General features: G+C 62.1%; 1 protein-coding gene across 1 annotated transcript; it reads left to right on the top strand.

Annotated features, from left to right (window-relative positions):
* The first annotated feature begins 1,684 nt into the window (after positions 1-1,684).
* Positions 1,685-26,776, top strand: CSNK1G2 (casein kinase 1 gamma 2). The gene is made up of 12 exons (XM_074351233.1): positions 1,685-1,966; positions 19,001-19,432; positions 24,706-24,746; positions 24,864-24,933; positions 25,011-25,159; positions 25,259-25,493; positions 25,558-25,643; positions 25,722-25,806; positions 25,929-26,077; positions 26,188-26,271; positions 26,357-26,463; positions 26,558-26,776. Exons 2-12 carry the CDS (start codon positions 19,249-19,251, stop codon positions 26,610-26,612), a joined length of 1,245 nt encoding a protein of 414 aa, XP_074207334.1. The 5' UTR covers positions 1,685-1,966; positions 19,001-19,248; the 3' UTR covers positions 26,613-26,776.
* The last annotated feature ends 1,122 nt before the right edge of the window (positions 26,777-27,898 follow it).

The following is a 27,898-nucleotide window of genomic DNA, read 5'->3' as shown; positions in this document are numbered from 1 at the left end:
ACAAGCCACCCTGCCTTTTACAGGGGCAAGGCTGGAGCTCAGGTTCAAGGCTCAGATACCTCTGGAGGAAAGGCCATCACGCCCCCTGCTCCCCTGGGAGTTGAGCACCTAAGGGTAGATTTTTATGACCGTCAAGAGTGGAGAGAAGAGGGGGAGGGAAGTAGCTCAGTGAGTTCAATCTCCCGTACCTCCAGTACAAAAAAAAAAAAAAAAAGTGGAGAGATGGGGCTGGAAAGTCTGAAGAAATAAAACCTTGAGTTCTCCAGAATCTGGGAGGACAGTAGAGTTGGTTCGTTGGTTCATTCACCGATTCTTGTGTTCACTCATTCACCACACATAGTGAACACACAGACTGAGTGCCCATTGGGAACAGGCACAGTAGTGAGCAAAACAGATGCGGTCCCTGGCTGGGCATGGCTGACGGAGAAGGCCGATATGAAACACACACACTCCTCTGTGGTAAGGCTCAGGCTGGAGCAGGTCAGGATGCAGTGAGAAAGGACAACGGGGGAACTGGCGTGGGCTTCCTGGAGGCGGTGACATTGCAAGTGCAGCTGAACGAGGAAGACTGGGGGAGAAGCCCCAAACCGTTGTCATTCCACCGTCCCCTTCCATTTAAATTCTCCCGCACTTTTGGCTGCTTCCTCCCATCTGACTATCTAGCTTTTAGCCTTTAGGGTCTGGCCTTCCCTCACTCTGCCCTAAGCCACCTTGTAACACCACCTGAAACCATCGTGTCCATTTATTTACTGTCCTGTCCACACCCACCCCCAGGACAGAGGACTCACTGGGAAGCCATGCCAAGAGTGTAGGTCATCATTCTATTCTCAGAGCTGCTGGCAGGCACTTCATAAGGACATGAATGAATGAGTCTCCTCCAATGGTAAAAATGTCCCGCAGGAGGCCCTGGGGCATGCGGGGACGGCCGGCTCCCTTTGCCAGGCCCTGTCCGAGGAGCAGGGCCTCACTGCGGGGCCCCTGGCCAGTCACCCCCCCCCCCCTCAAGCTTCGTCTGGCCCCGGGGTGGACTGACAGTGCTCGAGCCAGCAGTCAAGACCACACTTATTGAGCGCCAGCCGCGTGCCAGGGCCTGTGCGCGCCGGAAGGCCCCGCTGGCCCAGGGCCTTGGGTGACCCCTTCTTGGCTCCTCGCTTATGTCACCGCCTCAGGACGCGGAGAGGCGCCACCACGCCGCTTGCCCACCATTCTAGAGTCTTTTCCCCTCCTTGCCCCACCCAGCCTGTCTCCCGCCGCCCGCCCCGGAAGTCGGCCGGTCCACGCGCTGACCACGCCCGGCGGCCCCGCCCGGGTCGTGACGTCAAGTGGCGAGACCTTGACGTCACAGAAGCGCGGTGGGGAGGTGTCAGGGGCGACCGGCCACGCGTCGCCATAGCAACGGCAGGGCGGGTTCGGGCGGGCGGCGGGAGCCCCGCCCCCCGGGAGGTTGGATAGCCGGGCTCCTTCTCGCCCCTGCGCGCCCCAGCAGCCGCGCGCCTCTGGTGCTCCCACGGGCTGCCGCCTGGCCTCCCTGGGGCGGCCGCAAAGCGCGGCGGTCGTCGCGCGGCGCCTCCCGCTGCCGCAAAGCGGCGGGCGCGCCACCGGGCCCCGCCCCGGTCTGTGACGTCACGCGCGCGCCCCGCGGCCGTCGGCGACTGCGCAGTGGCTGCCGGGCCCTCCCCCGCGACGCTGGCGGCGTAAGCGCGGGCCGCGGGCGACGCTGCGAGACCGGGGCGAACCGGGCGCCCGCGCGGCGGGGACGGCCCGCGCCCAACATGCGGAGGCCGGCGGCGGCAGTGGCGCGGGAGCGGGGGTCGGAGCGGGCGCCGGAGCCGGAGCCGGAGCGCGAAAGGGGTCCGGAGCGGGGACCCGCGCCGCGCTGCTGAGGGAGCCGGGGCCGCCCAGCCCGGCCAGCGGGCCGCGGGGCCACGGCCACGGCCACGGCCACGGCCACGGCGGAGGCCGTCAGGTAACGACGCGCGCGCCCTCGCCGGCTGTCGCGGCCACGCGCCCCGGCCCTGCGGCCCCACCCCCGCGGACCCCCGGACCTGCCGCCCGTATATCCCGCGGACCCCCAGACCCGACATCCTGTCGCCCCTACACCCTGCACTTCGGACCCCTGAGCCCTGGAACCCTGCACCCTGCCTCCGTTACACCCCGCGGACCCCCACACTCCCGACCCCGCTTCTGTGGACCCCTGCACACTCGACCCTGCGACCGCACTGCTCCTACAGCCCAATGACCCCCACACTCTAGACCCCAAGCCCTCATCCCTTTTTCCCTGCACTCCAGACCTTGCTGCCGCTAGTGACCCCCAAATTCAGTCTCTGTCACCTTTCACCCCCGCTGATTCCTAAGCTGCAGACCTCACTGTTCCACTGGTTTCTTACTCCAGACTGCTGTCTCCCACTGTTACTCCAGATCTGTGTCCCCCACTGTCTTCTCACTACAGACGTTGTTATCCCCACTGTCCCTTAGCCCCACCCCACCTCCCTCCTTCAGCGTCCCCCAGTGTTCAAGCCCACTGTCCACTCTTTTGTGTCCTCTCACTCCTCCAGCTTTCTCCCCTGGACCCGTTGCTCCTCCCCACGCTGGTTGCACAGACTCTCCCCTTTGTGGTCCTGCCGGTTTTGTCCGGGGAGCTGCGGGCAGGGAAGAGGAACAGCAAGAGGGTGTCTGGTCTGGGGAACCTGTTGTGGACGCTGCTCAGGAACTCCCGGCGCGCTTGGCCTGGCTGCGCCTCCCTCTTCCGCCCTCGCCACCGGCTTTGTTTTCCGGAAACACTTTAGATCAGGGAGGGGGGTGCAACGTCTGTGTGCGCGGACACACTGATCCCCTCCCTGCCCTGCCGAGGGACGGCGCTTCCCCTGCCCCCGCTGCCCCAGTTTTCTCAGGGGAAGCTTTCACGTTCGGAGCTGCAGGCCTGAGAGAAAGCCCTGCCGTGACATCCAGGGCGTCGTCGTGGGCAGACTTTGGGCAGCTGGGTTATTCCCTTGGCCTCCGGATGGCATTGTTTGCAGGAAACAGCCTGGAAGGTTCCCTGCCCATAGGTGGAGTCCAGCATTTTCTCCCCAACCCCCTCCACGGAGGGACCCCAGGCCTGGCCAGTGTCTGGGACTCTAGGGGTTTCTGTACATCCATTCTGTGGGACTTTTGGGGCTCTCTGTCCCTGCCCCTGGGGACATGGGCAGACTCAGGTGGCATTTCCCAGCTCCTGGGGGCTCCTGTAGGTTGTGGGTGTGAGAAATGGGTGGGAAAGCGCAAAGGCTCTGATCTCTGGGTGAAAACTATCTGCCTGGGGGTTGCTCCGATGGAGGGGTGGCTGCTGGGGAGATGGAGGTGGCCTCTGAGAACAGACTGCAAGCTGGGCCGCAGGTTTGAAAGGGGGAAGTTTGTGGTTATAGCCAGGAGTGTGTTTTTATCTGCTGTGTCTCCAACAAATTGTGGCTTTTCTGGGCTCTGCAGGCAGACGAACAGGCAGGTGGGCAGGGGCTGGCTGGAGCGCCCCCAGGAGCGCACACAGGCCTGCACGTGTAGGTCTCCCTGTCTTCAGGGCCCCAGATGTTTAGTTCAACCCCTGTGGTGCTGTCTGTGGCCCTGCCTCTGAGGCTGAGCTGGGGGTCTGGTGGAGGGGGGCACCTCCTGGGCTAGGGGGCTAGTTGTGCCTGCTGTACTTGGTAGTGGAGGTGTGACCCAGGTGACTGGCGCGAGGGAGATGTGGAGGGAGCTGGCTGGGCCCCCACCGCAGCGGTGGGCCAATCCCCTGTGGTCCGCAGTGGTCACTGGGCACGAGTTTGGTTTTTCTGTCCGCAGTCTGACCTTGTATAAAGCGGCCTCTTGTCCGATGTCAGGTTTTCTAGTTTCTCTGAAGTGGCTCGAGGACAGGCGCCTCGTTACCGGGCTGAGCTGTGGCAGCAGGGCCCTGCGCACACAGAGCCCTTGAGCTGCCGGTCTTGTTCCACCTGGACCTTCTTGTCTCCTAGTCACATGGTGACTGCTCTGGCTTGCCAGAGGAAGCAGGTGAGCTGTTTGTTTGTTTGTTTTGTTTTTAAACTGAAAGTCTCCTTATCTGCTCATCCCAGTTGTGGGGAAGTCAGCCACAGAGGCGGTCCAGACAGCTGTGGGGCCGCCTGTGTCCTTGGAGACTGACTTACTGGTGTGCCTGAGCAAGCACTCAGGACAGGCCCAGTCCCCACGGCTGTACCTGGAGACAATGGCATGTCCCCTGGACTTCAAGGGACACCCAGTAAGGCCTCGTTCTGTGGAGCTGCCCCAGGCCCCCCCAGAGCAGCAGGTTTCTGGTGGTTGTGGTGGGGCTGGGTTTCTGTCTTGGCAGAAAGTTTCTGGCCCCTGCCCCCCACTGAGGTCCACGGAGGCCTTAGCAGGCGGCGGCAAAGGGCCAAGGAGGTTACTGGGTGAGGGATGTTGTGGCCAGGGGCACCAGCCTGCAGGCCCAGGTGTCAGTGGGTGAGTCAGGGTGGTGGTTGGCCACCTTTGTTTTAATCCTGAGGGGTAGACAGGCCCTTGTGAAGCGGCCTTGCCTGCTGATTAGTGTCGTGGGCACTGTTGGTGTCTGGTGTCTGGCCGGGACCGTCACGTCCGATGGGGACCCTGCTGTTGTCTTCCAGGCAGGGGGTCAAGGAAAGGGACCTGGTGGTGTGGGAGGGCCCCTCCTCCGGTGGCTCCGCATCCACCCCTCCCTCCCCATGCAGGAGCTTTGGAGAGCCTGTGCTGGGTGACCCGCAAGTCCTCGTCCTGCAGAAGAGCAAGTGAGGCCTGAGTGACCTCCAGTAGAAGGCCCTGGGCTCTGACGAGGCCAGCTACATACCTATGCTACTGGGAACCTCCGTGCCCACTGGGCGCCACCAGGCTCCTCTGGACCTGGAAGGGGCTGTGGGCTCCCGTCTCCTCCCGTGTCCTGGGCCCCTCTCCCTCCTGCCCCGTCTCCCACGTGAGCTCTGGGTCCAGGCTGCGCTGGCACTGGCCCTGCGGTGTGGGGGGTCCACAGGAGGGTTGGTGGGACTCTCAGAGAGGCCAGTTGGTGGTGGCACGTCTTTTGCTTGCTGGGAACCCCACGTGTGCCCCTGTACACAGGACGGTGCCTGGATCTGGGCCCCCTGCTGTCACACGGCCCTTCCTGTGAGCTCCTCTCAGCCAGTGTCAGAAGTTGGGTTACCTGGTGCAACAGACCCTTGATGGATGTTCTGCTCTTGGCTTCTGTCTGTGTAGATCTCCACGCGGGGGTGAGTTCCTCACTGCACCTTGGGAGACTGAAGCCCACAGACCGTGTGGGGTGCGAGGAGGTTCCCAGTGAGTGAAGGGGCTGGGGGTCTGCTTGGGCCTGGCTGGCAGGTGGCGCCCCTGGAGAGCCTGCAGGGTGGGACTCCTCTCCCGCCAGCAGGAGGGGTGGAGAACTGCCTGGCGTCCTCTTGCTGGCTCAGAGCCTCCCCTGCCGGCCGTGGGCAGGGGACCCAGATGCCCGATCCAGTCCCAGGTCACTCCGGGTCACGGTGGGGTTGCTGTTGGTAGACATAGATGCCTGTTGTTACGTGTCATGACTTCACGTGGATCTGTGATGCATCTTAAGAGTCTTAGAAAGCTGTGCTTGAAGCTAACGCCTCCGTTGCCTGGACTCCCCCACCACTCCGAGTGAGACGCAGCCCTGCCCTGGGGTGTCTCCCCCGCCCAGAGGCCAGGCTGCTCTTCCCACTGAGGGTGCGGGACTCACAGCTTCCCTAGGGCCCCGTTTCAGAGTAAGCCCGCAGTGGGGAGTACTGGTGGTTCTCCCCCAGGACTGTGCCCATCGTGGGGTCTCTGCTCGTTGTGGTCCCAAGGCCATGCCGGTGGGTGCATGTCAGGGCTCCACTGGGTGTCCAATAGGTGACCCAGCTGGAACCTCAGGGCGGCTGGGCAGGGCGTGGGCCGAGTGGAACCCCGGGGCCAGCCGGTGGCTCGGAGCCTGTCTAGAGGCCTGGGACCGTGGGGGCCATAGACCCCTCCCTCAGATCTGCTGCTGCCTGTGGAATCTTCCTGTGAGGGGCTGGGGGCATTTTAGTTTCCAGGATTCACCTGCCTGCCTCAGGGATTAATAATACCAGGTAGAGAATTCTGGAAAGTCCAGGGGCTTTGGGGAGAGATGGGGGCGGTGCCTGGGGCGCGGATACCTGAGGCCTCCTTCCTCACTACTTCTAGAAATGGCCTTGGGTGTAATTCTGTCTTTACAGAAACACTACTGCGCGCTGTGCCAGGCCGTGCTGCAGAGCCGGGCTGGCCGCGCAGCCACCCCTGGGGGAGCTGGGCACAAGCTGGGGACCCCTTGGCCTGCCCACCCCAGTTCCGGCCACTGCCTTTCCCCGCAGCTGTAGCTGCGGGTCTGGCAGCACTCACGTTAGGGACGCGGTCTAGACCCGGGCTCTCCCCTTGGTGCTGTGGGCATTGGTGCCAGGTCGTTCTCTGGAGCAGCCCCAGTTGTGACAACCACCGATGTCCCAGACCTTGACCAGTGTTCGCCCCGGGTGAGCCCCCTCTCACCCAGATTTCCCACCCACGTGGGTGCGGTAGGGGCATGCAGGCACCCATTTCAGGGGCTCCCTGAGCACGTCTCTGGGCCTCCAGGCCGGCCTTTGCCCCTGTCCCGCCCTGGGAGCTGGAGGGCTGTGGAAGCAAGTGGGGAGGGAACGTGGCTCTTCTGGACCCCGAGCTGCAGCGTCCGTGGTGGCCGGCCGAGATCCCCCCTGGGGCAGGGTCTCCCCCTGCTCACCCGACGACGACCCTCACTCCCCCTTTCTGGTTTCGCCCCGTCGTCCTCCAGGCTACTGCCCGGGAAGTGGGGGCAACGCCTCTGCCGCCAGGCAGAGAGTGGGAGAGCCACTTAGGAGACCGGCTCCCTGGGGGTTGGGAGGGCAGAGGTGGACGCGGACGCGCCGCTGTCCTCCCTCAAAGCGGGGCTCTAGCCTGGTCAGTCCCACGCACCTATGGCTGGGGCTCCTCGCCCAGGCGAGCTGAAGGGAATTCTCGGTGCCTCTCACACCCCAGCTTCAGCACCCCTGTCTGAAACAGTCACGACGGTCCCGGGCTCATGGGCGATGCCCAGGGTTTCGGAGCCGAGGTCTCTGTCTAGACCCCTGGCGGTGCTGTGGCCGACCCTTGGCCCCGGGCCGATGGGATGTGGGCCACCTGGGCGCTGCTGGTGCGCTGGTATGTGGTTAGAAGGCTGCAGGTGAGATTCGTTTCACCTTGTTTAACTTCTGTCCGAGGTATGATTGTTTGCACGCGTGGTCGGCGTCGGGGGTTACTGCTGGGGCAGTTCGCTTCCTTTATGTGTGAGTATGTATTTTACACTCGTGGCTTATCATCGTTTGGAAGAAATTTCATTGGAAATACTTGCTTTTAACAAATGAACTTGAATAGAAAACTTCAGGGCCCTTGGGGCTGTGAGTCCTGCCAGGAGGCTGTCAGCGCTGCTGTTAGGTGTGGCCAGATGTAGCAGATAAAAGTGGGAGGCCCAGCGAAATTTAAGTTTCAGACAAACCACCCAAAGTTGCTTAGTATAAATGTGCCCCCGGTACCGTGTGGTTCACAGGAAAGTTGTACTAAAAGTGCTTCGTTGCTTATCTGAAGTCCTGGGTGCCGTATATTTTTATCTCCGTCTGGCCACGCCAGGCTGGCTCGGGCTGGTTAGGGTGGGGGGCCGGCCTGCGAGGTGCGGAGTGGAACCCTCATGATGAAGCCCGGGGCCACTGGGGAGGCCGGAGTCCCCCCTTCCTCCTCTCTCCATCTTCTCACCGCTTTCTGCATCTTTTACTTCTTATGGGCACACACCCCTCGACTCCTCTGAAATATTTAAGGCCACGTCTGCCACAGAAGCTGCTTAAACCCAGGCCGGGAGCTGGCGGCGTGGCTCTGGCAGCCACTGTGGGTGGGACTTTGATTCGCGCCGGTCAGAGGAGCCTCAGTCACTGCGTCCTTTTAAACAGCGTTGTTGAGATACCACACGCCCCACTGTTTTTAGTTGAGATACAGTTCACAGACCAAAAAGCTGACTGAAGGAGCACACGCCAGTGACGTTTAGTGCATTCAGAGCTGTGCGACCATCACCAGGACCAGTTCCAGAGTGTTGTCGCCCCAAAAGAAGGCCCGTCCAGAACATTCTGTCACCCCAAAAGAAGCCCTGTCCAGAGCTTCCATCATCCCAAAAGAAGCTCGTCTCCATCATCAGTCACCCCTCAGCCCCTCCCCCAGCCCTGACTGCCAGGAGCCCCCTCCCTCTGTCTGTGGACTGGCCTGTTCTGGACGTTTCACATCCGTGGACTCACACACTGTGCGTCCTCCCGTGTCTGCTTCTCTCCCTGAGCTCGTGCTCTCAGGGTCCGTCCACGTGGCAGCGAGGGTCAGGGCTGCTCTCCTGTTCACGGCAGAGCGATGCTCCTGTGTGTGGAGGGACACGTGTTTATTCACTCTTCGGTTGCCGGACATCAGGTTGTGTGTACCCTTTGGTTGTGAGTTGTGCTGCTGTGGGCATGTTTCCAGTTCTCATGGATGGACGCTGAGCAGTAGGGTTGCTGGGTCACGTGGTGACTCCGGGTTTAATTTGTGAGGAACCGCTTGCTGTTGTCCATGGCGGCCGCACTGTTTCAAGAGGACCCGCCATGGCTGAGGGTCCTGTTTCTCCGCATCCTTGCTGACTCATTCTCTGGGTTCTGCGTCCTGGCCTCTCCTGGAGTGGGGTCATGCTTTATTGTGGCATCTCTGCCTCCTCAGAGTCTGGGGACTCTGGCCAGTTTCCGGAAGATGGTCTTCCTGCTGCCCCATGTTTTCTAGAACGCAGCCCCATGGAGCGTGTCCTGGAGATGCCGGTTCCTGCGTCAGACGCTGGGGCGGGTCCTGCCCTTTGACACCACTGGCAGCCAAATGGGCCTGTGGCCTTCGATCATGACGCCCTTGGCTCCCTCGCCTGCTCTCCTCTGAGCAGGTGTGTCTGTGTCCCATGTCCTGGAGTGATGGGCAGGCCTCGCGAGGCCACAAAACCAGTGTCCTCTTGTTGGCCGTTGTCAGTAGCGAGGGGTGATGTGCTTGACGAGGAGGAGGCACGTCACAGCATAGCATGCTGTGTGTTGCCGCTCGGGATCCGGGAAACGGCGCCGTCCCACTGCAGCGAGGCCCTTCCAGACACCTGAGAGACAAGGGCATGTTTATAAGTGGGGTCTGGCTGCACGTTGGACTTGCTTTCTGCTCGGGAGTGGCCATGGTTCTCCTCCGAGTCGGGGAGGGAAACCATCCCAGGCTGCGCCCCCAGGAAATGGAGCCACTCTCCCCGGCCCTCTTACTGCTCGGGCAGCACCTCCACTGGCCACTCCAGCCAAGGTCAAGTCCACCACTGGGATTGGACAGGGAAGCTGGCTGGGCCGGGACCCTGGGGGTGACCCTCGATCTGCCCCAGTAAAACTGGGAAGATGGGCTTGCAGTGGCTTTAGGGGCCCTTTAATGCTCTCCCTCCTGTGTCTCTGCAGGGTTCAAGGCCGTGAGGCGTCCAGCCCCTCGCATCTGCTCACACTGCCTTTTGCCCTTGGAAGAGCCAGTGGGCCAGTTCCCCCCTCCCCGTGCGGTCCCTAGAGGGCAGGCCAGGCCCAGTCGGGGCAGAGTGCGGGGACACCCTGAGAGCCCCCCCTCCCCACTGCTTTTCCCACTATTTGTGAGTTCACAGGAGTTTGCACATGCTTACCAGGGAGATGATGGGATTCAAGGTGCAGGAGACGCGGAGGGCAGCCCTGAGCTGGGAGCCACCTGAGGCCTCCACCCCTGCGGGCACACGCCACTGGGCTGCCCATCCGGAGTCCTTTCTATAGAAGCGCAGTTGCTGCCACACCAGCAAGGACTTCTCCCTCTCACCTGGCCTGAGAGCCCAGTTTGCCTCAGTGCAAGTGTCCCTGCCCCCGAGCTCAGGCCAGCGCCTGTTCCATCCCAGGTGGTCTGAGACGCGGCACGGTGTGGTCAGCAGTGGAGTGGGCTCCCAGAGGCCTTTGCTCCGCGCTCTGCCCCTTGATCTCCTGCCGCGGCCGTGGGGAGCGCGCTCGGTGGGGCAGACATGCTGCCGACAGCAGTGAGCACCGTGGTGGAGGTCAGGGGCTGGGCTGGGTGACATCTGAGTAAGGACCAGAGCTGATGCTGAGTACTGAGGGAGAGGAGGTGCAAAGGTCCTGAGGCAGGAGCATGCCCACCAGCCACCATGTGGAGCAGAGTTAAGGTGTCATAGAGAAGAGGCTGCCACAGGCTGTCAGAGAGGTTTTTTGTTTTTTTCCTGTAATAGATTTTGTTTTAATTTTACAGATAGGCAGTGAAGATAGTTCAGGGGGTTCCCGCATGCCCCACGACCAGTCCCCGTGGGTCACACCTCACCTGAGTGCTGGACGCATCCCGGCTGGTGAGCCAGTGTTGCTGCATCACCATTACTCCGAGTCCACGCTTCCCCTGTGTCCTCTCTGCCCCGTGCCCGTGACATTCAGGCCCCCCGAGCTGTGTGATTTCTCCATCCCCCTTCACGTGGGTTCCCCGGGCAGTTTGAGGAGCCTGAGCTGGGCGTGGACAATCGCTTGACTGGGCGCCTGTGCTGAGCTGTGGGGCGAGGCCAGTGCTCTGGTGTGAGGGAAGGTCCTGGATCTGCTATGTCCAGGACAGTGTGCGCCAGCCCCTGGCACGGCTGACCCCCGGCCTGTGCCTGGTGCCATGGAGTGCTCCTCTGTGTTTGCCTTCTGACCGGGGACACCCAGCTTGGACAGTGCCCACCCGGCCTGTGAGCCGGGGGCGGGATGGTCAGCTCCGCCTGTGCGGCAAGGCCTGCCCTGTCTCTGTGCCTCTAGTTGTCCCGTGTCACCTGTTGTTACGCAGGGTCTGTGTGTGGACTGTCCCCCGTCCCTACGATTGGACGCCTTCTCTGTCCCTCCTCGCCCCTCCCCAGACCCCCATTTTCCTTGTAGTTCTTCGCTGCATGGGTTTTCATGCGAGCCTGAATGTGGGTAGAGCCTGTGGTCCAGCCACGTGGCGCACGCCCCCCATGTCGGGGCAGCGCCTCTGAACACACCCAAGGCATTGTGTCTGGGTGTCACTCCTCCCGCCTGGGGTGCTAGTGTCGGGAACCTCGCCTCTCGTTTTGAGAACCTTTCACATCTGTGGGAGCACTGCAGGGAAAGTGCTCCGGGCCCCGGGTCCTCCTAAGCACACCCGCATCATGTCTGGCCACTGTCTCCGCCTTTCCAGATGGGGCGCCGGGACCTCCAGGCCCGTCTCAGACCTGCTCCCTCCCCCGTGGGGTTTGGGTAGGAACTCTCCTGCACCAGGGCCTTCTCTCTGGTCACTAACAAGTGACCTAGGCCACCTCCTCGGCACACTCGGCCCATGTTCGGGTGTCACCGGTGGTGCTTCCCTGGCAGCCTCTGCCAGCTAGGGTGCAGCACATCCACCCGCTCCTGTTTATTCAGAGTTGCATTCCTGTACTGTAAATCACTTGTGGCTGCTTAATTCATTTCTGTGCTGACCTCGTCCCGGGGGCCGGTCTCTGTATTAGGGCTGTTCCTCCCTCTCTGCTGTAACAGCACGCTGTGGTGACCTCGAGCCTTTCGGCTGTAGCCCCAGGGCCGGCCTGTCTCCGGTTTCCTATCGGGGAGTGACACCAGGCCCTGGCACTTGGGGTGCTCGTGGCTGTTGGGGCACCATGCCCTCGCCTGGGCAACTCCAAGGAGGAGGTCCTGAGTGGGGCTCAGCCTGAGGGAGGGATGCTTGCGTCCAGAGGTGCCTCCAAGGGGCTGGGGCTGGGGTCGCACCAGAGTGTAGCACCTCTGGCGGCGTCTGCCATGCGCATTGGGGCCGAGAAGCCTGTGAAGGGCCTGCCCCAGGGAGGAGGCTGCCCACCTCTGTCCCAGACATGCCCTGGCTCTGGGCTGGGGCTGTGCTCGTGACGTCAGCCGGGGACTGTGACATCACTGGGTGGAGATGGTCAGAGAAGGGGGTTCCTGGGGCCTCCACCTGGGGACCTGGCCCCTGGCCCTGACAAGATGGAGGACCCTCAAAAGAACATGGCAGGTAACTCAGCTGCACTGGGCACTGGTGGAGGCGCCTGGCCCTGCCCCAGCACCGGCCCTGCAGGACCTACGCCGTGTGGATACCAGCAGGCAGGCCACACCCGGGGCTGCCGGACACGGCCAGTGGTCGGCCACGGCCTGGGGCTCTGACGGGGGTAGGCCAGGGTTTGGCCGGACTGGGAGCCCTCCCAGTGTGGGATTTCAGTTGACCACGAGGGCCTGAGTGGAGGCCTTCCCCGTGGGGTGGGGAGAGTTCCAGGTGCCCCTGGGAGGACCTGGGGGCCATGTTGGTTGGGTTGAGACTGGCTCTGTTTCGGGGGTGAGTGAAGGATTGGTGCCCTACCCCTCCCTGACTACTTTCACCTGCGGCACCTGGGCCAGGGCTGACAGACCCTCTGCTTCCCCGAGTCCACCCGCGTGTGCGTCCACCGGGGTGTGCTGGGCTGGCATGGCGCATGGCAGACTCCCCGGCTCCAGGCGGACGTTTGACCCTGGTCTCAGCCCTGTCTTGGCACTCTGTTGCCCCTTCTCCCCCGGCCAGCATGTGACTCTCGTGTCACCCTCTCTCAGGTCTCATCTGGCTCAGGGCATCCCAGCGTGCCCTTTGTGGGGGTGGTAGGTGGCCCCCGGGGCGTTTGTGGGGTTGGCAGGGCTGGCATCCACAGGGTCAGGATCCAGGGCTCTTTACCTGCCTCCTGGTGCCCCAACTCCCTGTAGGCCGTGACCCCGGGTGAGCTTCAGTCCTGGCCTCTGACCACATGGGGCTGTGGATGGGGCCCCGAGGTGGGGTGCTCTACACCCCAGAACCTCTAGTTCTGGGCCTGGCTGCCATCTCTGTGCCCCCACTGGGACCCCCGTGCACTCCAAGGGGTGGGGCCCCACGTGAACTGAGCCGTGTTGCCCCAGTGCTGCGTCCCCTTTCAGCGTGGGCTGTGCCCAGGCCCACGGCTCACACGTGGCTCAGTTCCATCCTGTGCTCCGTCATGCCCATCGCCTGCACAGGGGCCTCCTTGACCCTCACCCTGCTGGCTACTGAAAGCATGTTTGTAACCTTGAGTCCTTGCTGGTTGGAAGTACCCCTGCTGGACAGTGTGACCAGGAGATTGGGGCCTGCTGAGGGCTGTGTGACACCCTGGCTCTGTGACCCACCCTTGGTCAGGGCCCAGCTCATTGCTGACCAAGCCCCAAGTGCTTAGAGGATGCTCAAATACTCCAGGTGCTACCGCCACTGCCTTGGAGCAGGTTCTGTGGACAGGAGAGTTGTCAGCCCCTGGGCCTTCCATCCCGCAGGGGCTGGGAGTGGCGACCTGGCCCAGGGGCCTCAGAACCAGCCCGAGGGCTTCATGGCCTTCAGAGGGTAGCTCCATTGGCTCAGAAGGGTTTGCGTCCTGGGTCACAAGGCCAGGCGAAGCTAGAGGCGTTACCTCTATAGATCGGGGTGGGGCCAAGAGCAGGTCCCACCTGGACCTGAAAGCAGGGGGTCACTGCCCAGAACAGAGGCCTGCCACAGTGGGACATGGGGGTTTCGGGGGCTGCCACATGCCAACAACTGGGGAGGGGCTCCCGGGAAGGGCTGGTAGTTGGAATGCAGAGAGCTGGGTCCCCTGGAGGGGCTCCTTGCCTGTGCCCGACAACAGAATGGTGTTGGTGCCCCCGTCCTGTAAAAACTGCTTGCCCAGAGCGGGACTGAGACCTAAGTTTCTGCCTCCAGGGTCCATGGGGCACAGCAGAGGGGTGTGGGAGTGCAAGGTGCCTGCCCTCTGGCCACCGCCCAGCACCTCCACGTGCCCACCACGTCCGCATCTCTCAGACCAGGAGATCATGCCCCGATCTCCATGCCCTCCTCTCCCAGCACTGTTCCTGTGGTCAGTCTTCCTGGGGATCAGGCATTGGCTCAGGCATGGTGGGAGGGGCCTCAAGCTCTACGGGAAGAATAGAGACCCTCCTGCCACTCTGGAAGCACTCTGCGCTGGGCCTGAAAGAAGGCCAGATCTGTCTGTCTTCACCCCCAGCATGTCCTGGCCTCACCTGTGTGGCCTTCCGGACCTCCATGCAGTCCCTAAGGTGTTGGCTCAGTGGGTGTCCTGGCTGCTTCCTGTGGTTCTGCAGCTTGCAGGCCAGGGGTGCCCAGAGTAGTGCCCGGGGCATCCTCAGGGTAGAGGAGATGAAAAGGGACAGGGCAGGTGTCTCCATAGAATCCTTGAAATTCTCATGGGTTTGCTTTTCGACTCTGATGCGCCTTTGTGTTTCAAGTGTGCTTTTTGCATGTGTGCACATGTGTGTGCTTTTAATTACTTTCCTACAGGAAAGAAAGTCTGGCTGGAAACCACCTCTGAGTGTGCGTTAGCGGATGGTGCATAGATTTGAGTGACCTCTCACTGTGGAATCCAGGAAGTTTTCAAAGGAACGAGGGTAACGTGTCCAGATGTGTCATCTGGGAACAGAAGGTGCCTGGCTGTGTGCAGGGCTCCAGATGGCAGACCCAGGGAGACAGGGCACCAGGAGCTGTGGCTTCAGTTTCCTGTACTTTCAGAGTTTTTACCAAGTATAGGTGTTTCCTACGAAAATTCCATGCCAGCTGGTTACTGTCCCAGGAGTGTCAGCCTCCTGCCCCTCTCCGGCTCCAGAACCGAGTCATGCGCACAGACTCCTGTGTGGTCCGGCGTCTGGCCACTCTGAGCCTGGGCCCCACACGGGGCCCCTGTGAGGCCCTCCTCCGAGGGCAGGCTGGTCCTGCGTCCCCACGAGGACCCTCGGCTCCCTCCCTCAGCCCATCAACAGCCAGATGCCTTTCCTGTGGTCTTCCGCCATCATCACTGATTTCAGTGAGTCTGGCCTCCTCCCCTGTGTCTGGCACTGGCACGGAGGCTGGGTGCCATCTCAGCCCGATGGGGGAGACGTGAACCTGGAGGTACAGTAGGAGTCATCAGGGAAAGCACCAGTCAGAACCACAGCGAGCTCTCACACCCTCCGGACGCTGTACCAAAGCCAGACAGTGAGCTGGGAGGTCTGGTGCAGAGTGCAGCCTGGGGATGGGGCAGCTGACTGGGAGGCGGCCTTTAGTTGCGTTTCCTCTCGACCCAGTGGTGCCAGCCCTACATATGTGCCCAGGAGAAGCAAACCACAGTCCTCACAGATACCTGTACACAGACGTCCTCAGCAGCTTAGAAGTGCTCACAACCCACGTGGATGAGTGTGTCCCTCCACTCACGGGAGCGTCGCTCAGCCGTGAACAGCCAGAGCAGCCCTGACACCCGCTCCTACGGGGCCAGACCCTGAGAGCACGGTGCTCAGGGAGAGAAGCAGACACAGGAGGACTCACAGTGTGTGATTCTGTGGATGGGAGGCGTCCAGAACAGGCCAGTCCACAGACACAGGGAGGGGGTTCCTGGCTGTCAGGGGCTGGGGAGGGGGCAGGGTGACTGCAGATGGGGATGGGGCATTTTTCTGGGGTGATGAGAATGTCCTGGAACTAGAGGTGACAGTGGCTCAGCTCTATAAGCATAAGCTGCAGCTCAGTAAAAACCACCGAATTTGGTGTGCTCTGTGACTCCTCTCTCTGAGCTAGGGATCAGGACATGCCAGGGACCTAGAAACCGAGGCAGGCGGCCTCCACCTCCCAGTAGGAAAGTGCTTGGCTTTTCTCGCAGGAAGCGTCTGCTCCCCGGATGCGCCCCTGGGGAGCAGGGCTGGGCCTGGGCTCAGAGGAGGCTGGAGTCTGTGGGGACTTTGTTTGTAGTAGAAAACTTGAGATTACGATCTGTTCCTACAGACATGCTTTTAGGCTAAACCCCAAGTGCCTTGAAGGGACTCTTCTTGTTTCCAGACACAGGGAAAGAGGGCAGCCCCTTGGTGCCGCCATCCCTCCTCCTCGCATGGTCTAGGGTCTAGGCAGTGCTCAGGGTGGTGTGGCGCAGATGGGGGTTGCACAGGCCCCCTTCTCTCTCTGTCTGCCCCGGCTGCTGACAGACATGCCTGCCGCACCTCCTCACCTGCTCTGGTCCCCAGTGTCCACCCGAGCAAGGCCCCGAAGTGGGCGGGCCTCGTTTCTTCCTGACCGAAGCCTTGCAATGGCTTCGGAGGTGCGGGCCGGGTGAGGCGTGAGTGTGGGCTGGACTGGAGGCTGGTACTAGCCGTCGCCCTGCCCAGCCCGTTCCCCCGAGAGCCTGCTCTTGCAGGAGGCGGGTGGGGTCCGCACTCTTGTCACCGTGCACGTTGGTCAGTGGGTTTTCACTTTAAGGAGGAAGACCTAAAACGAGGCCAGACCGGTATCGGGTTCGGGGGCTCCTGCCAGTGCTCGGTGCTGCTCACAGGGAGCAGCAGCCACCACGGCAGCCTGCTCAGGTGTCACGGGCGAGGCTGGTCTCGGGGGGGTGGGGCGCGGCGGTGGCCGTCGCCCAGGCTCCCCGCGGTCGGGCGGGCAGAGCCCGCTGGAGCGGAGCAGTGATCCCGGGGCGGGCTCTGAGGAGCCCCTCTGTTTAGTGTAGCTGTTTCCTCGTGGGGCGTAGACTTGCCTTTTCACAGCAGCTGTTCACAGTTCACTCCCAAATCCCCGACGTTGAACAGCCGACCCCCGACGAGTCACTGATTGGTCACATGCGGGAGGCGGTATGGCCCCTGCGTTTGGACCCCTGATGGCCGAGGTGAAGGCAGGCCGCCCCTCGGCCCCTGACTTGGGCCCGCAGGCTCCTCGTTCACGGTCCACCCAGGCAGCTCAGGCTTCCCGTGCGTGTGGCCGCCAGGGGCGGAAATGGTGGGTGGGACTGCTGCCCGAGTCCACTTGGGGCCGGGCCGGGTATCTCTCTGAGCCCAATGACAAGTGTGTCTGTCACACATGCAGAGGGCGCTGTTCCCCGTGGAGCAGGTGGCCCGTGACAGTGGGAGTGCACCGAGCCACGTTCAGACAGCCGGACCCCCCCCCCATCCTGGTCAGTGGTGGACCCGGCCGCGGGGCGGCTGTCCGCCGCTGGGGTTAGGACGTCAGCCCACCTGGAGGGCCGCCTGAGAATGCCCGGCACCGTGGAGCTGGGCTGAGAGTCCCGTCCAGCGGTTCTTGTTGGAGCCGGACTGTCCGTGCGTACTGTTCGCGTTGTAGGGAAATGTGATGTGAGCCTGTCGCGTTACAGGGCGATGTTTTCCCTGAAGCTCGTCTGGAAACCTCCTGGGTCTGGCCGCTCCGAGCCGGTGCCCCTGCTGGGAGGGGCGGCAGGGGCGGGTGTGAGCCGGTGTGTGGACGGCTCCCCTCACCTGGCGGTCTTGCCTCTGTGAGCATGCAGTAGGACCCCCTCTTCGGGGCACCCCGGGGGGCCAACAGCAGATTCTGTCCTTGGCTTGGTATGCAGAGGCCCCCCCTTTCATGTCCCCTCTCATTATCCCCAGAGCCCCATCCCTCCCTCAGGGTGGGGGAGGTCAGGGTCAAAGGTGAAGTCAGGCCTCGAGGTGTCACCATGTCCGAGTCAACTACGATCTCAGCACCGGTGTCGTCAGTGACAGGAGGTGGCTGGCCGACTTTTCCGTCTATCTGTGCTGTGGGGGGTGGGAGGCACTGGGGGCCGTGGAGGCAGCCTAGGCCAGGCTTGGACACCTAGGGAGGTGGGTAGGAGACGATGCTGTCACTGCCTCTCCAGGGCACCAGGAGCGGTGCTTGTCCTCTGCAGCCTGCCTGGGGGTTGGGGGAGGCCCTCCAGGGGCCTTCGCAGGCTGTGAATGAGCTGCAGTTGAGGCCCTTGACCGCGCCCCCACAGCAAGCCTCCTGTCTCACCCCATCAGACGTCCAGGGGTCCGTGGCCTCAACCAGGCGTCAGGCCTGGAGCGCCAGACGGGGACGGGGCGTAGGCGTGAGCTGCAGTTTGGGGGTGAGGGGGTCTTGGGCAGGCGGAGCCCCACACCAGGCCTCAGGCGGCTGAATCAAATTGTAAAGAGGACGAAGGAAGCTTTATAGGAGCAAATTAGTGTTTTCTTCTTAAAGAGATGCGTACGGCTTTGGTGTGAGAATTGGCCAGATGGGACAGGAAGAGGTGAGGGCCTGTAGGAGGACAGTGACGGTGGTGGAGGAACACCCCTGTCTGCAGGGTGACCCCATGGCCCGGGAGGGGCTGGCACCACAGACAGACCCTGGGGTGCTTCTCAGGGCCTGCCCTGTGTGTCCCCTCCCCACCCCCCTGGCTTGGGTGGTGGGCCCCTCCCTGCATCCCTGGGGACTGCTGGGATACCCAAGAGGCCCAGCTGGAGCCCCCCACCACCGGTGGCACACACAGCTCCCTGTCATGCTCAGAGCCTATCCGACTTCCCTTGGGGCCGCTGGCCAAGCGAGACCTGGCCAAGTCAGGGCCTCCAGGGCCGGAGACCCGCAGCCCCTCCAGCTGGATACTCTTCACCGGCCTTGTTTGCCTGCAGCAGCTGTCGCCCACCTGGTCACAAGCTCCTGGAACCAGGCCCAGGGACCTCGGTGCCACCTGGATGTTGGTGGGGGTGCGGTGGGGAGAGGCAGCTCAGAGCTCCCATGCCAGGGGCGAAGGCCTGTCCCCCAGCCTCGGGCCCTTTCTACTCTGTCTGTCACTGTCCCTCTTCCCAGGAGCCCTAATGGCTCCACCTTCTGCCCTAGCTCGGGGCTCCCTGCCTGGCTTCAAGGTGTTGGGCCTCTGTCATTCGACTGGTGACATCCCCTCCCAGCACAGCTGTCCTGAAGCCCTGGGGAGGACGGGCAGTGACAGGTGGGATTCACGCAGGCCTAGTCACCCACCCCTCTGCCCCAAGAAGGTCACAGATCACACTTGTGCCGCAAAGGTGTTTCCAGAATGCGCTCCCCTACTAGAGCCCCCTCCTGGCACTGCTCTTAGTTATGCACAGTCCTGGGTCTCCCTGCTGGGCGGTGCTCTGGACCCTGGAGCATGTTGCAACCTTCTAACCCATGCCTATTTCTCCGCCAGCCGAGAGCCACGAGATTTGAGCCCGCGGGACCTGTTAGCAGCATGTGTCCGCCCCCCGCGCGCGACCCCGAGGCCACTGAGATGAGCGCCGCGGCTGGGCCCTCGCGCGCGCGCGCGTCCCACTAGCCGGGGCGCTGGGCCGCCATGGTGTGCTAGCCCCGAAGAGCCGCCGTGACCTCAGGTCTCCGTGGAGCCAGGATTTGCACGGCAGCAGAGTCACCGTGGAGAGGCCAGGGTACCACAAACTTATGGATTTTGACAAGAAAGGAGGGAAAGGGGAGTCGGAGGAGGGCCGGAGAATGTCCAAGGCCGGCGGCCGGACCAGCCACGGCGTTCGGAGCTCGGGGACCGGCTCGGGGGTCCTGATGGTGGGCCCCAACTTCCGGGTCGGGAAGAAGATAGGCTGTGGCAACTTCGGGGAGCTCCGGCTAGGTGAGCCCCGCGTTCACGTCGGGGGCGCAGGGTGGGGGGCGGGCTGTCGGGACCGGGGACGCAGGTAAGTGTGTGTGTCTCTGCCCCCCTGAGGAGGTTGTGCAGGCCGCCGGAGCCCCGCCTCGCCTACATGTCTGGGGAACAGCCGTGTTGGGGGCTGAGGGCCGACGGGGAAGCTGCCGCTTTCTGAGCTGGGGGCTCGGGGCCCTGCATTTCCTGCTCGGCGCTTGTCCATTGGGAGCTGTGGGCGACCTTGAGCCCCTGCCTGGCAGCCAGCGTTGTGGAGTCTGACGTGCCCAGCAGCCCCACAGGGCTGGGCAGAGAGGCCTGTCCCAAATCAGAGTGCACCTGGGCCGTTCCAGCGGTGTTGGGGTTCGGCTCAGGCCTCATTGTCCTGGGCTCAGGGTTCCCAGTCCCATGGGTTGTCAAGGCCTGGCAATCCAAACTCTGCTGAGGGGCGGGGTGACAGTGTGGGAGAGACCAGCACCCTGATCGGAGCATGGGGCCCCAAAGGCCCACCCCCCACCTGCCCAGCATGTAGGTCCTCTGGACGGGGCCGCCTTGACCTGCCCCCGCTGCCTGGTGAGCACGTGCACATGTGTGCACCCTCAGACTCGCACCAGCAAACACACCCAGGCCTGGCCCACAGCCTAGGGTGCCCTGTATGACGCTGGGGACCCAGAGGGCTGTCATGGGTCCTGCCTGTGGCGTTGGGAGCAGCGGCCTTAACAGCGCAGGTCTCTAAGCAGACAGGAGAGCGCGTGGTGGGGGGAGCAGTTCTTAAGCTTATGATGCCTTTCGAGAATTGAGGTGCAGTTGGCGCTCCGTATCAGAGGACCTGAAGCCCGCCGAGGCAGAGGGCTGCCTGTATTCACTGTCCTCTGCCGCTTCACGTAAGGGACCTGAGCACCTGCAGATTCGGGTGTCCCTGGGGGCTCCCGGCACCATTCCCCACGGACGCTGAGGGGCGACTGTGTGTATTTGCCTGGCTCCCGCTCGGCGCTCTGGGAGAGTGTCTTGCTTGTTTCCCGTGCCTGGAGTTGGTTGCTCTTTGTTACTCTGTCCATTTGTACGACTGCGCCCCGGTTTTGCTTATGTGCCCTCCCGCTCAGGGGTATTTGGCTGTGCCCAGATTTGGGGTATTGTGAATAAAAACGCCCTGAGCATCCTTCTCCAAGTCTTGTGTGTGAGTGTTTCCATTAAAGTACTCGGTCACGTGTGCTTCTGAGAACCTGCCAGGCTGGCTTCCTAAGCGGTCGCAGCACTTTAAGTTCCCGCAGGCGGCACACCGGTTCTCTGGGTGTCGCCCCTCCTCGCCAGCACTTGGGACGGCAGGCTCTTCCATTTCCAGCGTGTTGGTGGATGTGAAGTGGTGCCTCGCTGCTCATGTTTATTTGCTTTTTCCTGATGACCAGTGTTGAGCGTTGTTCCCCTGTATGTAGTATGGGGGTGGGGGAGGATTGGGGCTGTTTTAAAGAGTTTCTTTTTATCTCTGGTTTGGAATTTTGATTCTGCCTTGTTTAGGTGTGGTTTTCTCTGTGTTTATCCTGCCTTGAGTTCGTTGAGCTTTTTGGATCTGTGTACTGACACCGTTGCATTACATTTGGGAAAACTGCCATTATTTCTTCAAATGTCTTCTCTGCCTCTGTTCACTCTCTTCTCATTTTCATACTCCAGTCACACGTTTGTTAGGAGTGTCTGATGCTGAGTGTCCCACAGGTCTCTCAAGTTCTTCTCAGTTTTCTCTGAGCCCTTCTTGTTCCTTGAGGCTGGATAGTTTTATTGCTCTGGTGTAAGTTAACCCTTCTTTTTTTCTACGTTGTCCAATGTATTATTTGATACACCTATTGGATTTTTCATTTGGTACATTTCACTTCGATTTGATTCCCCTATTTTTTCTATTGAGATTTTTCCCATCTACTCGTTCATTTTGCCCATCTCTTCCTTTAAATCCTCAGACATCCCTATAGTAGCTGTTTTAAATGCCAGTGTCTGTGGTGCCTTTGACTCTGTCTTTCCTTTTATGGTCCTATTCACTTTTCACATATGTCTAATGCTGTTTTATTGTATACTGGACACTGGGTGGCACACATGAGATCTGGCAACTCATCTTCACTCCATCAGGGACTGGTTTTCAGCTGACAGGGTGGGCCAAGAGCAGACATGACTCATGGAGTGGAGTCCCCCTCTACGATACATGGGCTTTCTGGGTTCTCAGCTGAATCTCGGGGGAGTTCAGGGAGGTCTCCGTGCTCTGGATGGCTGTGGCTCCAGCATCCTCCTGCCTTGTGCAGCCCCCGGAATCTTCTGCTCACAGCCCCTCAGGAGGTGTCCTCCTCCTTCAGGCCTGGCTGCCCTCTTGCTTTTCTCATACACTGCTGAGCTGGGCGTTGGTGAGGCTCTCAGAGCCCAGAGCACCTGAAGTCCCCTGGGAGTCTGGAAATCCACAGACTGCACGTGCCCACATGTGCACACACATGTGCTCGCCTCAGACTCTGCTGGACTCCAGGACTTTGGCTCTCCCAGAACTTACACGTGCGGTCAAAACAGGAGGTGTCTTCAGTAAGACACAGGATAAAATTACCAGTTACCGGGAAGATCAGTTAGGCACCAGTGAAATTTAAACTATCTGCTTATTTGAAAACCTCGTGAAGAGCAACAGGCTGGCAAGCCCCAGCCTGAGAGGTGGCCATTGCTGGGCACCGTTTGACAGAGCGCTGGTACCCAGGGTGCAAGAAGGGACAACAACCCAACAGTAAGAAGATGGTCACTCCAGTGAAAACCGGGCAAGGGATCTGGACACCTCACAGAAGCAGACGGGTGAGTGGCTGGGGAGCGTGAGGGACCCTTGCCTCATCCTGGGGAAGTGTGGTCTGCGTGGCACAAACCAGCAAGCCTGCCCAAGAAGTGCCCCAGCCGCCCGCAGAGAGGCCTGGGCCCCGCTCTGGTGATGGACATGGGACACACGCCAGCGGCGTCCGCGATGGGGCAGGATGTGCCTCTTCAGGAAGCCAGAGCGAGCCCCGTGGGAGCCGGGGGGGGGGCGGGCGGTGAGTCCCCCTCTTGGGAGGTGGGGTGCGGTGATGTTCTCTGTCAGTGGGGTCGTGGGGCCCACGGCACGCATTTGCCAAAGCTCATCAAATGCAGCGTTCCACAGGCACATGTGGCCTCCCAGGTTAGCGCCAAGAACCAAGTACACAGGGAACCTCATCTTCAGAGCAGAGTGTTCAGGGGCAGGGTACTGATGTCTGCAGCTTTGAAATCCATGTGAAAATGAGACGACCGGGGAACAGGTGTGTAGATACGCTGCCGTGCAGAGAGCAGCTTGTGGCTTGTGGGATGCGAGGCTGCGGGGCTGGGGGTTCACTGCACACAGTTCAGTCCTTTTTTCTGTATGTTTTGAAAGTTTCATGGTACAATGTTAGGGGAAACACAAGAGGCACCCCTGTTTGTTTAATCCGAACCCAAGAACCAGGACTGGAAGGAAGCTTTCTTTTCCTGCTAGAGGGTATCTGCTCGTCCTAACCGAGCAAGTGGGGGTCTGCACTCACCCACTCCAGACGGCGGCCAGGACCAGAAGTAAAGGTGAAAAGACTGGGGAAGAAAGACAGCTGTGAACAGCCCTGGATGCCACAGTCATGCATGTGCAGATGCTGGAGGGATTTCTCAGTGAAACAGAAATGATGTGTTTAGCAAGGCTGCTGCTCTGCCAACACAGATCAGCTGTGTTTCTCTGTTCAAGCAACAACTGGCAAGTAAAAAATTAAAACCACTACCAATCGTAAGAGCACCAAAACCACAAGTGCCTCCAGCCCACATCTAACGGAGGCCATGCAAGCTCTCTGCACCGAGCGCCGAGAACATCGCCGAGCGGCCCGCCCGGAGCAGTGGCCGGGGCGGCTCTCCTGCCGACTCGATGTCCTCCCTGCAGGTTTCTGGGGAAATGGACGAGCTGACTATAAACTCTGATGGAAACCCAGGCGCTGAAGAGCCGAGGCTGAGCTGAAGACCCCCAGGCCAGGCGCCAGCGATGCAGACGCCCAGCGTGGGGCAGAGACAAGTGGGACCCCAGACCTCCGCCTGTGGGGTGGGATCGGTGGTGCCTCGGCCATGACATGGGTGGGGCCAAACCAGTGCAGACTGTCCGGCTGCAGCGGGCTGGAGAGCGAGCCGAGGCCTCTTCCAGGCTGGATCCTCTTGGGAACAAGACCAGCAGCAGCGCAGTGACTCAGGCGTGAAGTTGCCTGCGGGCCGGTGCGCCGTGGGGCCCCCTTCCCAGCGCTGAGGACCCAGGAAGCCGGCGGGAGGGGCAGAGGGATGGGGGTGTACTCGGTGCTGTGCGCAGCTCCTGGCAAACGCACACCAAAGGCCTGCGGCGGCCCCTGCATGGTGGGAACTGTCACCCAGCAGCATCACTGCCCTGTCCTAGGTCTGAACTTTGTTGAGTTCTGGAGCTTGGGTTTTTTGCAGTTTTGTGGGGTTGAGCACATTGGCTCGTTCTCTGTGGGCACGTGGAGGTCCAGGTGCAAGAGTGGTCTGTTTGTAACCCCAGGATTCAGGCTCTGCCCCGGCCCTGCTGGGCTCTGTCATTCGGGGAAGCTACAGGGCAGGGGTGGGGGGTGTCTCCTGGTCTGGTCCTTGCTGCACAGCGATGGGGGTGGGGCTGGTCTTCCGGTTGCAGGAGGCCGTGCCCAGCTGAACTGAGTTACAGGAGCCAGGCTGTAGGGTGACCGGTGGGGATGAGGGGGTCCCTGGGGCTGGGGGGGGAGTGCAGGTCAGGTGGTGTGGGGGACAGGACGGAGGGAGGACGTGGGCAAGGGGTGTGGTGTCTCCGAGTTCCCTACAGCTGCAGCTGGAGGGTCTTGGGGTCACCAGGGCTCTTTGTTCTATTTTCCCTTTTCTAGATGGGAGAAATTGGAACGCGTTGGCGTGCCGGCGGGAAGGATCCCGCAGAGGACTTGGGAACAGCCCCTTGAGTGGGCCGAGGCAGGGCTGGGGGGTTGGAGGGTGGTTGGGGTGCCTGGGTGAGAGCTGGGTGGGGACTGAGGAGAGGGCGGGACGGCAGCTTGGGGCCCAGGAGATGAGGGTTCGGGGGCAGATGGCAGTGCCCACAGCGGTGTGGCCATTCCTTGTGGGCGCCCTTTTCCCTCCCGGGCCTGAGAAGGCTGGGCCAAGTTCACAGTGGAGAAGGAGGTGCCCCTCGGAGGGGTGGGCGGGGCTGGGTCTTCTGAGTGCCGGGGCCCTGCCGGCCTGATGTGCCTTTCCTCCCGCAGGAAAGAATCTCTACACAAACGAATACGTAGCTATCAAGTTGGTGAGTCCAGGCCCTGCCCCCAACCCCCAGCCTGGTCTGTCCCCACCCCGGGACCCCGAGCAGGAGTGCCAGGCCTGCACCCTGGGTAACATCCGCACATGTCCTCGTCCCTCGCAGGAGCCCATCAAGTCCCGGGCCCCGCAGCTGCACCTGGAGTACCGCTTCTATAAGCAGCTCAGCGCGGCAGGTACCCTGGGGCTGGTTTCGGGGGCACAGCAGGAGCCCGCCTGGGCATCGCATGAGTCTGTGGTCCTCTGCCCGCAGAGGGCGTCCCTCAGGTCTACTACTTCGGTCCGTGCGGGAAGTACAACGCCATGGTGCTGGAGCTGCTCGGGCCCAGCCTGGAGGACCTGTTCGACCTGTGCGACCGCACGTTCACGCTCAAGACGGTGCTCATGATCGCCATCCAGCTGGTGCGGGCTCGGGAGCGGGAGTGCGGGGTGGGGGGGTTGGCGGGCGAGGGCGGGGCTGGAGGGGCGGGGCACAGGGCGACCGCTGCGGCCTGCCCGCAGATCACGCGCATGGAGTACGTGCACACCAAGAGCCTCATCTACCGCGACGTGAAGCCGGAGAACTTCCTGGTGGGACGGCCGGGCACCAAGCGTCAGCACGCCATCCACATCATCGACTTCGGCCTGGCCAAGGAGTACATCGACCCCGAGACCAAGAAGCACATCCCGTACCGCGAGCACAAGAGCCTGACGGGCACGGCGCGCTACATGAGCATCAACACGCACCTGGGCAAGGGTGAGCGGCGCGCAGGCCGGGCGGGGGGGCGTGGGGGCCGCGCTGACCTGCTGTCCCCCCGCAGAGCAGAGCCGCCGCGACGACCTGGAGGCGCTGGGCCACATGTTCATGTACTTCCTGCGCGGCAGCCTGCCCTGGCAGGGGCTCAAGGTGGGCGGCGCCGGGCCCGGGCGGGGCGGGGTCTCCTGCGTGCTGTGCGTGCTGAGGCGCTGACCCAGCTCCCCGCAGGCGGACACGCTCAAGGAGCGCTACCAGAAGATCGGGGACACCAAGCGAGCCACGCCCATCGAGGTGCTCTGCGAGAGCTTCCCAGGTGAGGGCCGCCCTGCCCCGCGTTCCTCGGGTCCCTGCGCCCTGCAGGGCCCCCCACCCCAGGCGCCCCCGTTCCGGACCGTCCCCGTGCCTCCACGCACCCAGCCATGCCGCTTTTCGCAGAGGAGATGGCCACGTACCTGCGCTATGTGCGGCGCCTGGACTTCTTCGAGAAGCCCGACTACGACTACCTGCGCAAGCTCTTCACCGACCTCTTTGACCGCAGCGGCTTTGTGTTCGACTATGAGTACGACTGGGCTGGGAAGCCCCTGGTGCGTGGGGGCCCCGGTGCGTGGGGGCGGGATGCTGGTCTACCAGCCTTGCAACGTGGAGGGGGGTGAGAGCGGGCCCGGGGCCTCAGCACTGGGTCCTGTCCCTGCAGCCCACGCCCATCGGCACGGTCCACACCGACCTGCCCTCGCAGCCTCAAGTTCGGGACAAAGCCCTGCTACACAGCAAAAACCAGGTGAGGGGCCGGGCAGAGGACCTAACAACATGGGAGGGCGCAAAGCGGGGCCCACAGGACTTCCCTTCCCCCACTTTCCCTGCAGGCACTGAACTCCACCAACGGGGAGCTGAATGCCGACGACCCCACCGCCGGTCACTCCAATGCCCCCATCACGGCCCCCGCAGAGGTGGAGGTGGCTGACGACACCAAGTGAGGCCTGCCCCGCCCCCTTCCACCCCCTGCGCCCGCCTTCACCCCCCCCCCAGCCTGCGCCCACCGCCCACCCTGTTCCCGCCTCTTCCAGGTGCTGCTGTTTCTTCAAGAGGAGGAAGAGAAAATCGCTGCAGCGACACAAGTGACCTTGGGCGGCGGCCCCTGAGTCCTCCCGCTGCAGCCCCTCGGGCCAGCTTGCCGTGGCCCCGTGGCCACAGCCAGATGCAAGCTGCAGGGCTGGCTGAGCTGCCGCCCCCACGGGGGGCCACTTCCTTCACGTAAGACTTTGGCCGAGGTTTCTACACCTGTGTCTAGTCCTCCCCTCCGAGAGCATTAACTTTAAAACAAGGAAAAGAGAAAACCACAGCGGCCGTCCTGCCCCACTCCCTGCCCGCCTGCTGAGTGAGTAGTGGGCCCGCCGCCACCGCCGCCACCGTTAGTGTGATTCAGTGCAGCTTCTCCCTCGATCCAAAGGCTGTTTTCTCGAGGGGGCGCTGCGGGGGCGTTGCTGCCGAGGGTGAGCCCGTCCTGGGCCTCCCCAAACCAAAGGGGAAGGCGGGGTGGGGGTGGCCGGCAACCAAAATGCTGCACCAAAGCCTGGGCCGGCGGGCATGGCCCGCGGGCTGTTTTGCGCACCTGCTCAAGGGGCCGCTGCTGGCCCGGAACTCGGGGCGCTGCCTCGTGGCCAGCCGGCAGCGCCGGGCGTGCGGGCTTCTTGTGTGGGCTGTGCGCTGCTGGCCGAGCAGTGGGAGACAAGCGCCTTAAAGCCCGTCCCCAGCCCTGCAGGTGCGTGCGGAGCGGGCAGCCCCGTCAGTGCTGCCAGTGGTCCCTGGAGCCCCGCGTCCTGCGTGGGCAGAGCGGCTGGGGGTGCCCCCACGGCGTGTGCGTCTAGGTCTTGCTTTACAAAGTGTACAGAAATGGCACTTCCGTTTCTTTGATGCTTCCTGGAAGCCATAGAACTTAGGGGCTTTTTTAAAAAAAATAAAGGAAAATGAAACCAGTCCTCAGTGTGGTGTCGTCTTTCCGAGAGGCTTGGCCGAGCCAAGCAGCAGCTCAGATACAGTGTCCCTGGGGGGGACAGGCGGAGGTGGGACAGTCTGGAAAGGAGCCAGGGGGTGGCAGGCCCCTTGCTCAGGAGAAGTGGATGGTGGGAAACAAAGTAGCAGAACTAAAGTGAAGGTAAGCACTGGGCTGGGTTATTGGGGGCAGGTGGGAAGAACAGCCTTAAGCAAACAGTGATGGGAGGGGGAGACCACAGATCCGGGCGTTGAAGGACAGGGGCTCCCCCTGGGTCTCCACACACACATTGGGACCCCTGACTCAGGCTGCTTCCCTTCCAGGAGCAAAGAGGCGCCAACTGTGTCTGGGTGCTTGGGTCTCGAGGGAGGCCAACAGCGCCGAGGGGGAAGCCCGGTGACGGCTTCCCAGTCAC

This window comes from Camelus bactrianus, chromosome 22 (genome assembly GCF_048773025.1).
Source record: "Camelus bactrianus isolate YW-2024 breed Bactrian camel chromosome 22, ASM4877302v1, whole genome shotgun sequence".
NCBI classification, from domain to species: domain Eukaryota; kingdom Metazoa; phylum Chordata; class Mammalia; order Artiodactyla; family Camelidae; genus Camelus; species Camelus bactrianus.
The sequence above is the reverse complement of the archived record's forward strand: the minus strand, read 5'-3'. Positions and strand labels throughout refer to the sequence as shown.

Excerpts from the sequence above, each read along its gene's own strand:
- CSNK1G2 (XM_074351233.1), top strand. The coding sequence starts at position 19,249 with ATGGATTTTGACAAGAAAGGAGGGAAAGGGGAGTCGGAGGAGGGCCGG. Across the intron at positions 24,934-25,010 it reads TAAGCAGCTCAGCGCGGCAG|AGGGCGTCCCTCAGGTCTAC; the intron begins GTACCCTGGGGC and ends CTCTGCCCGCAG. Across the intron at positions 25,160-25,258 it reads TCATGATCGCCATCCAGCTG|ATCACGCGCATGGAGTACGT; the intron begins GTGCGGGCTCGG and ends GCCTGCCCGCAG.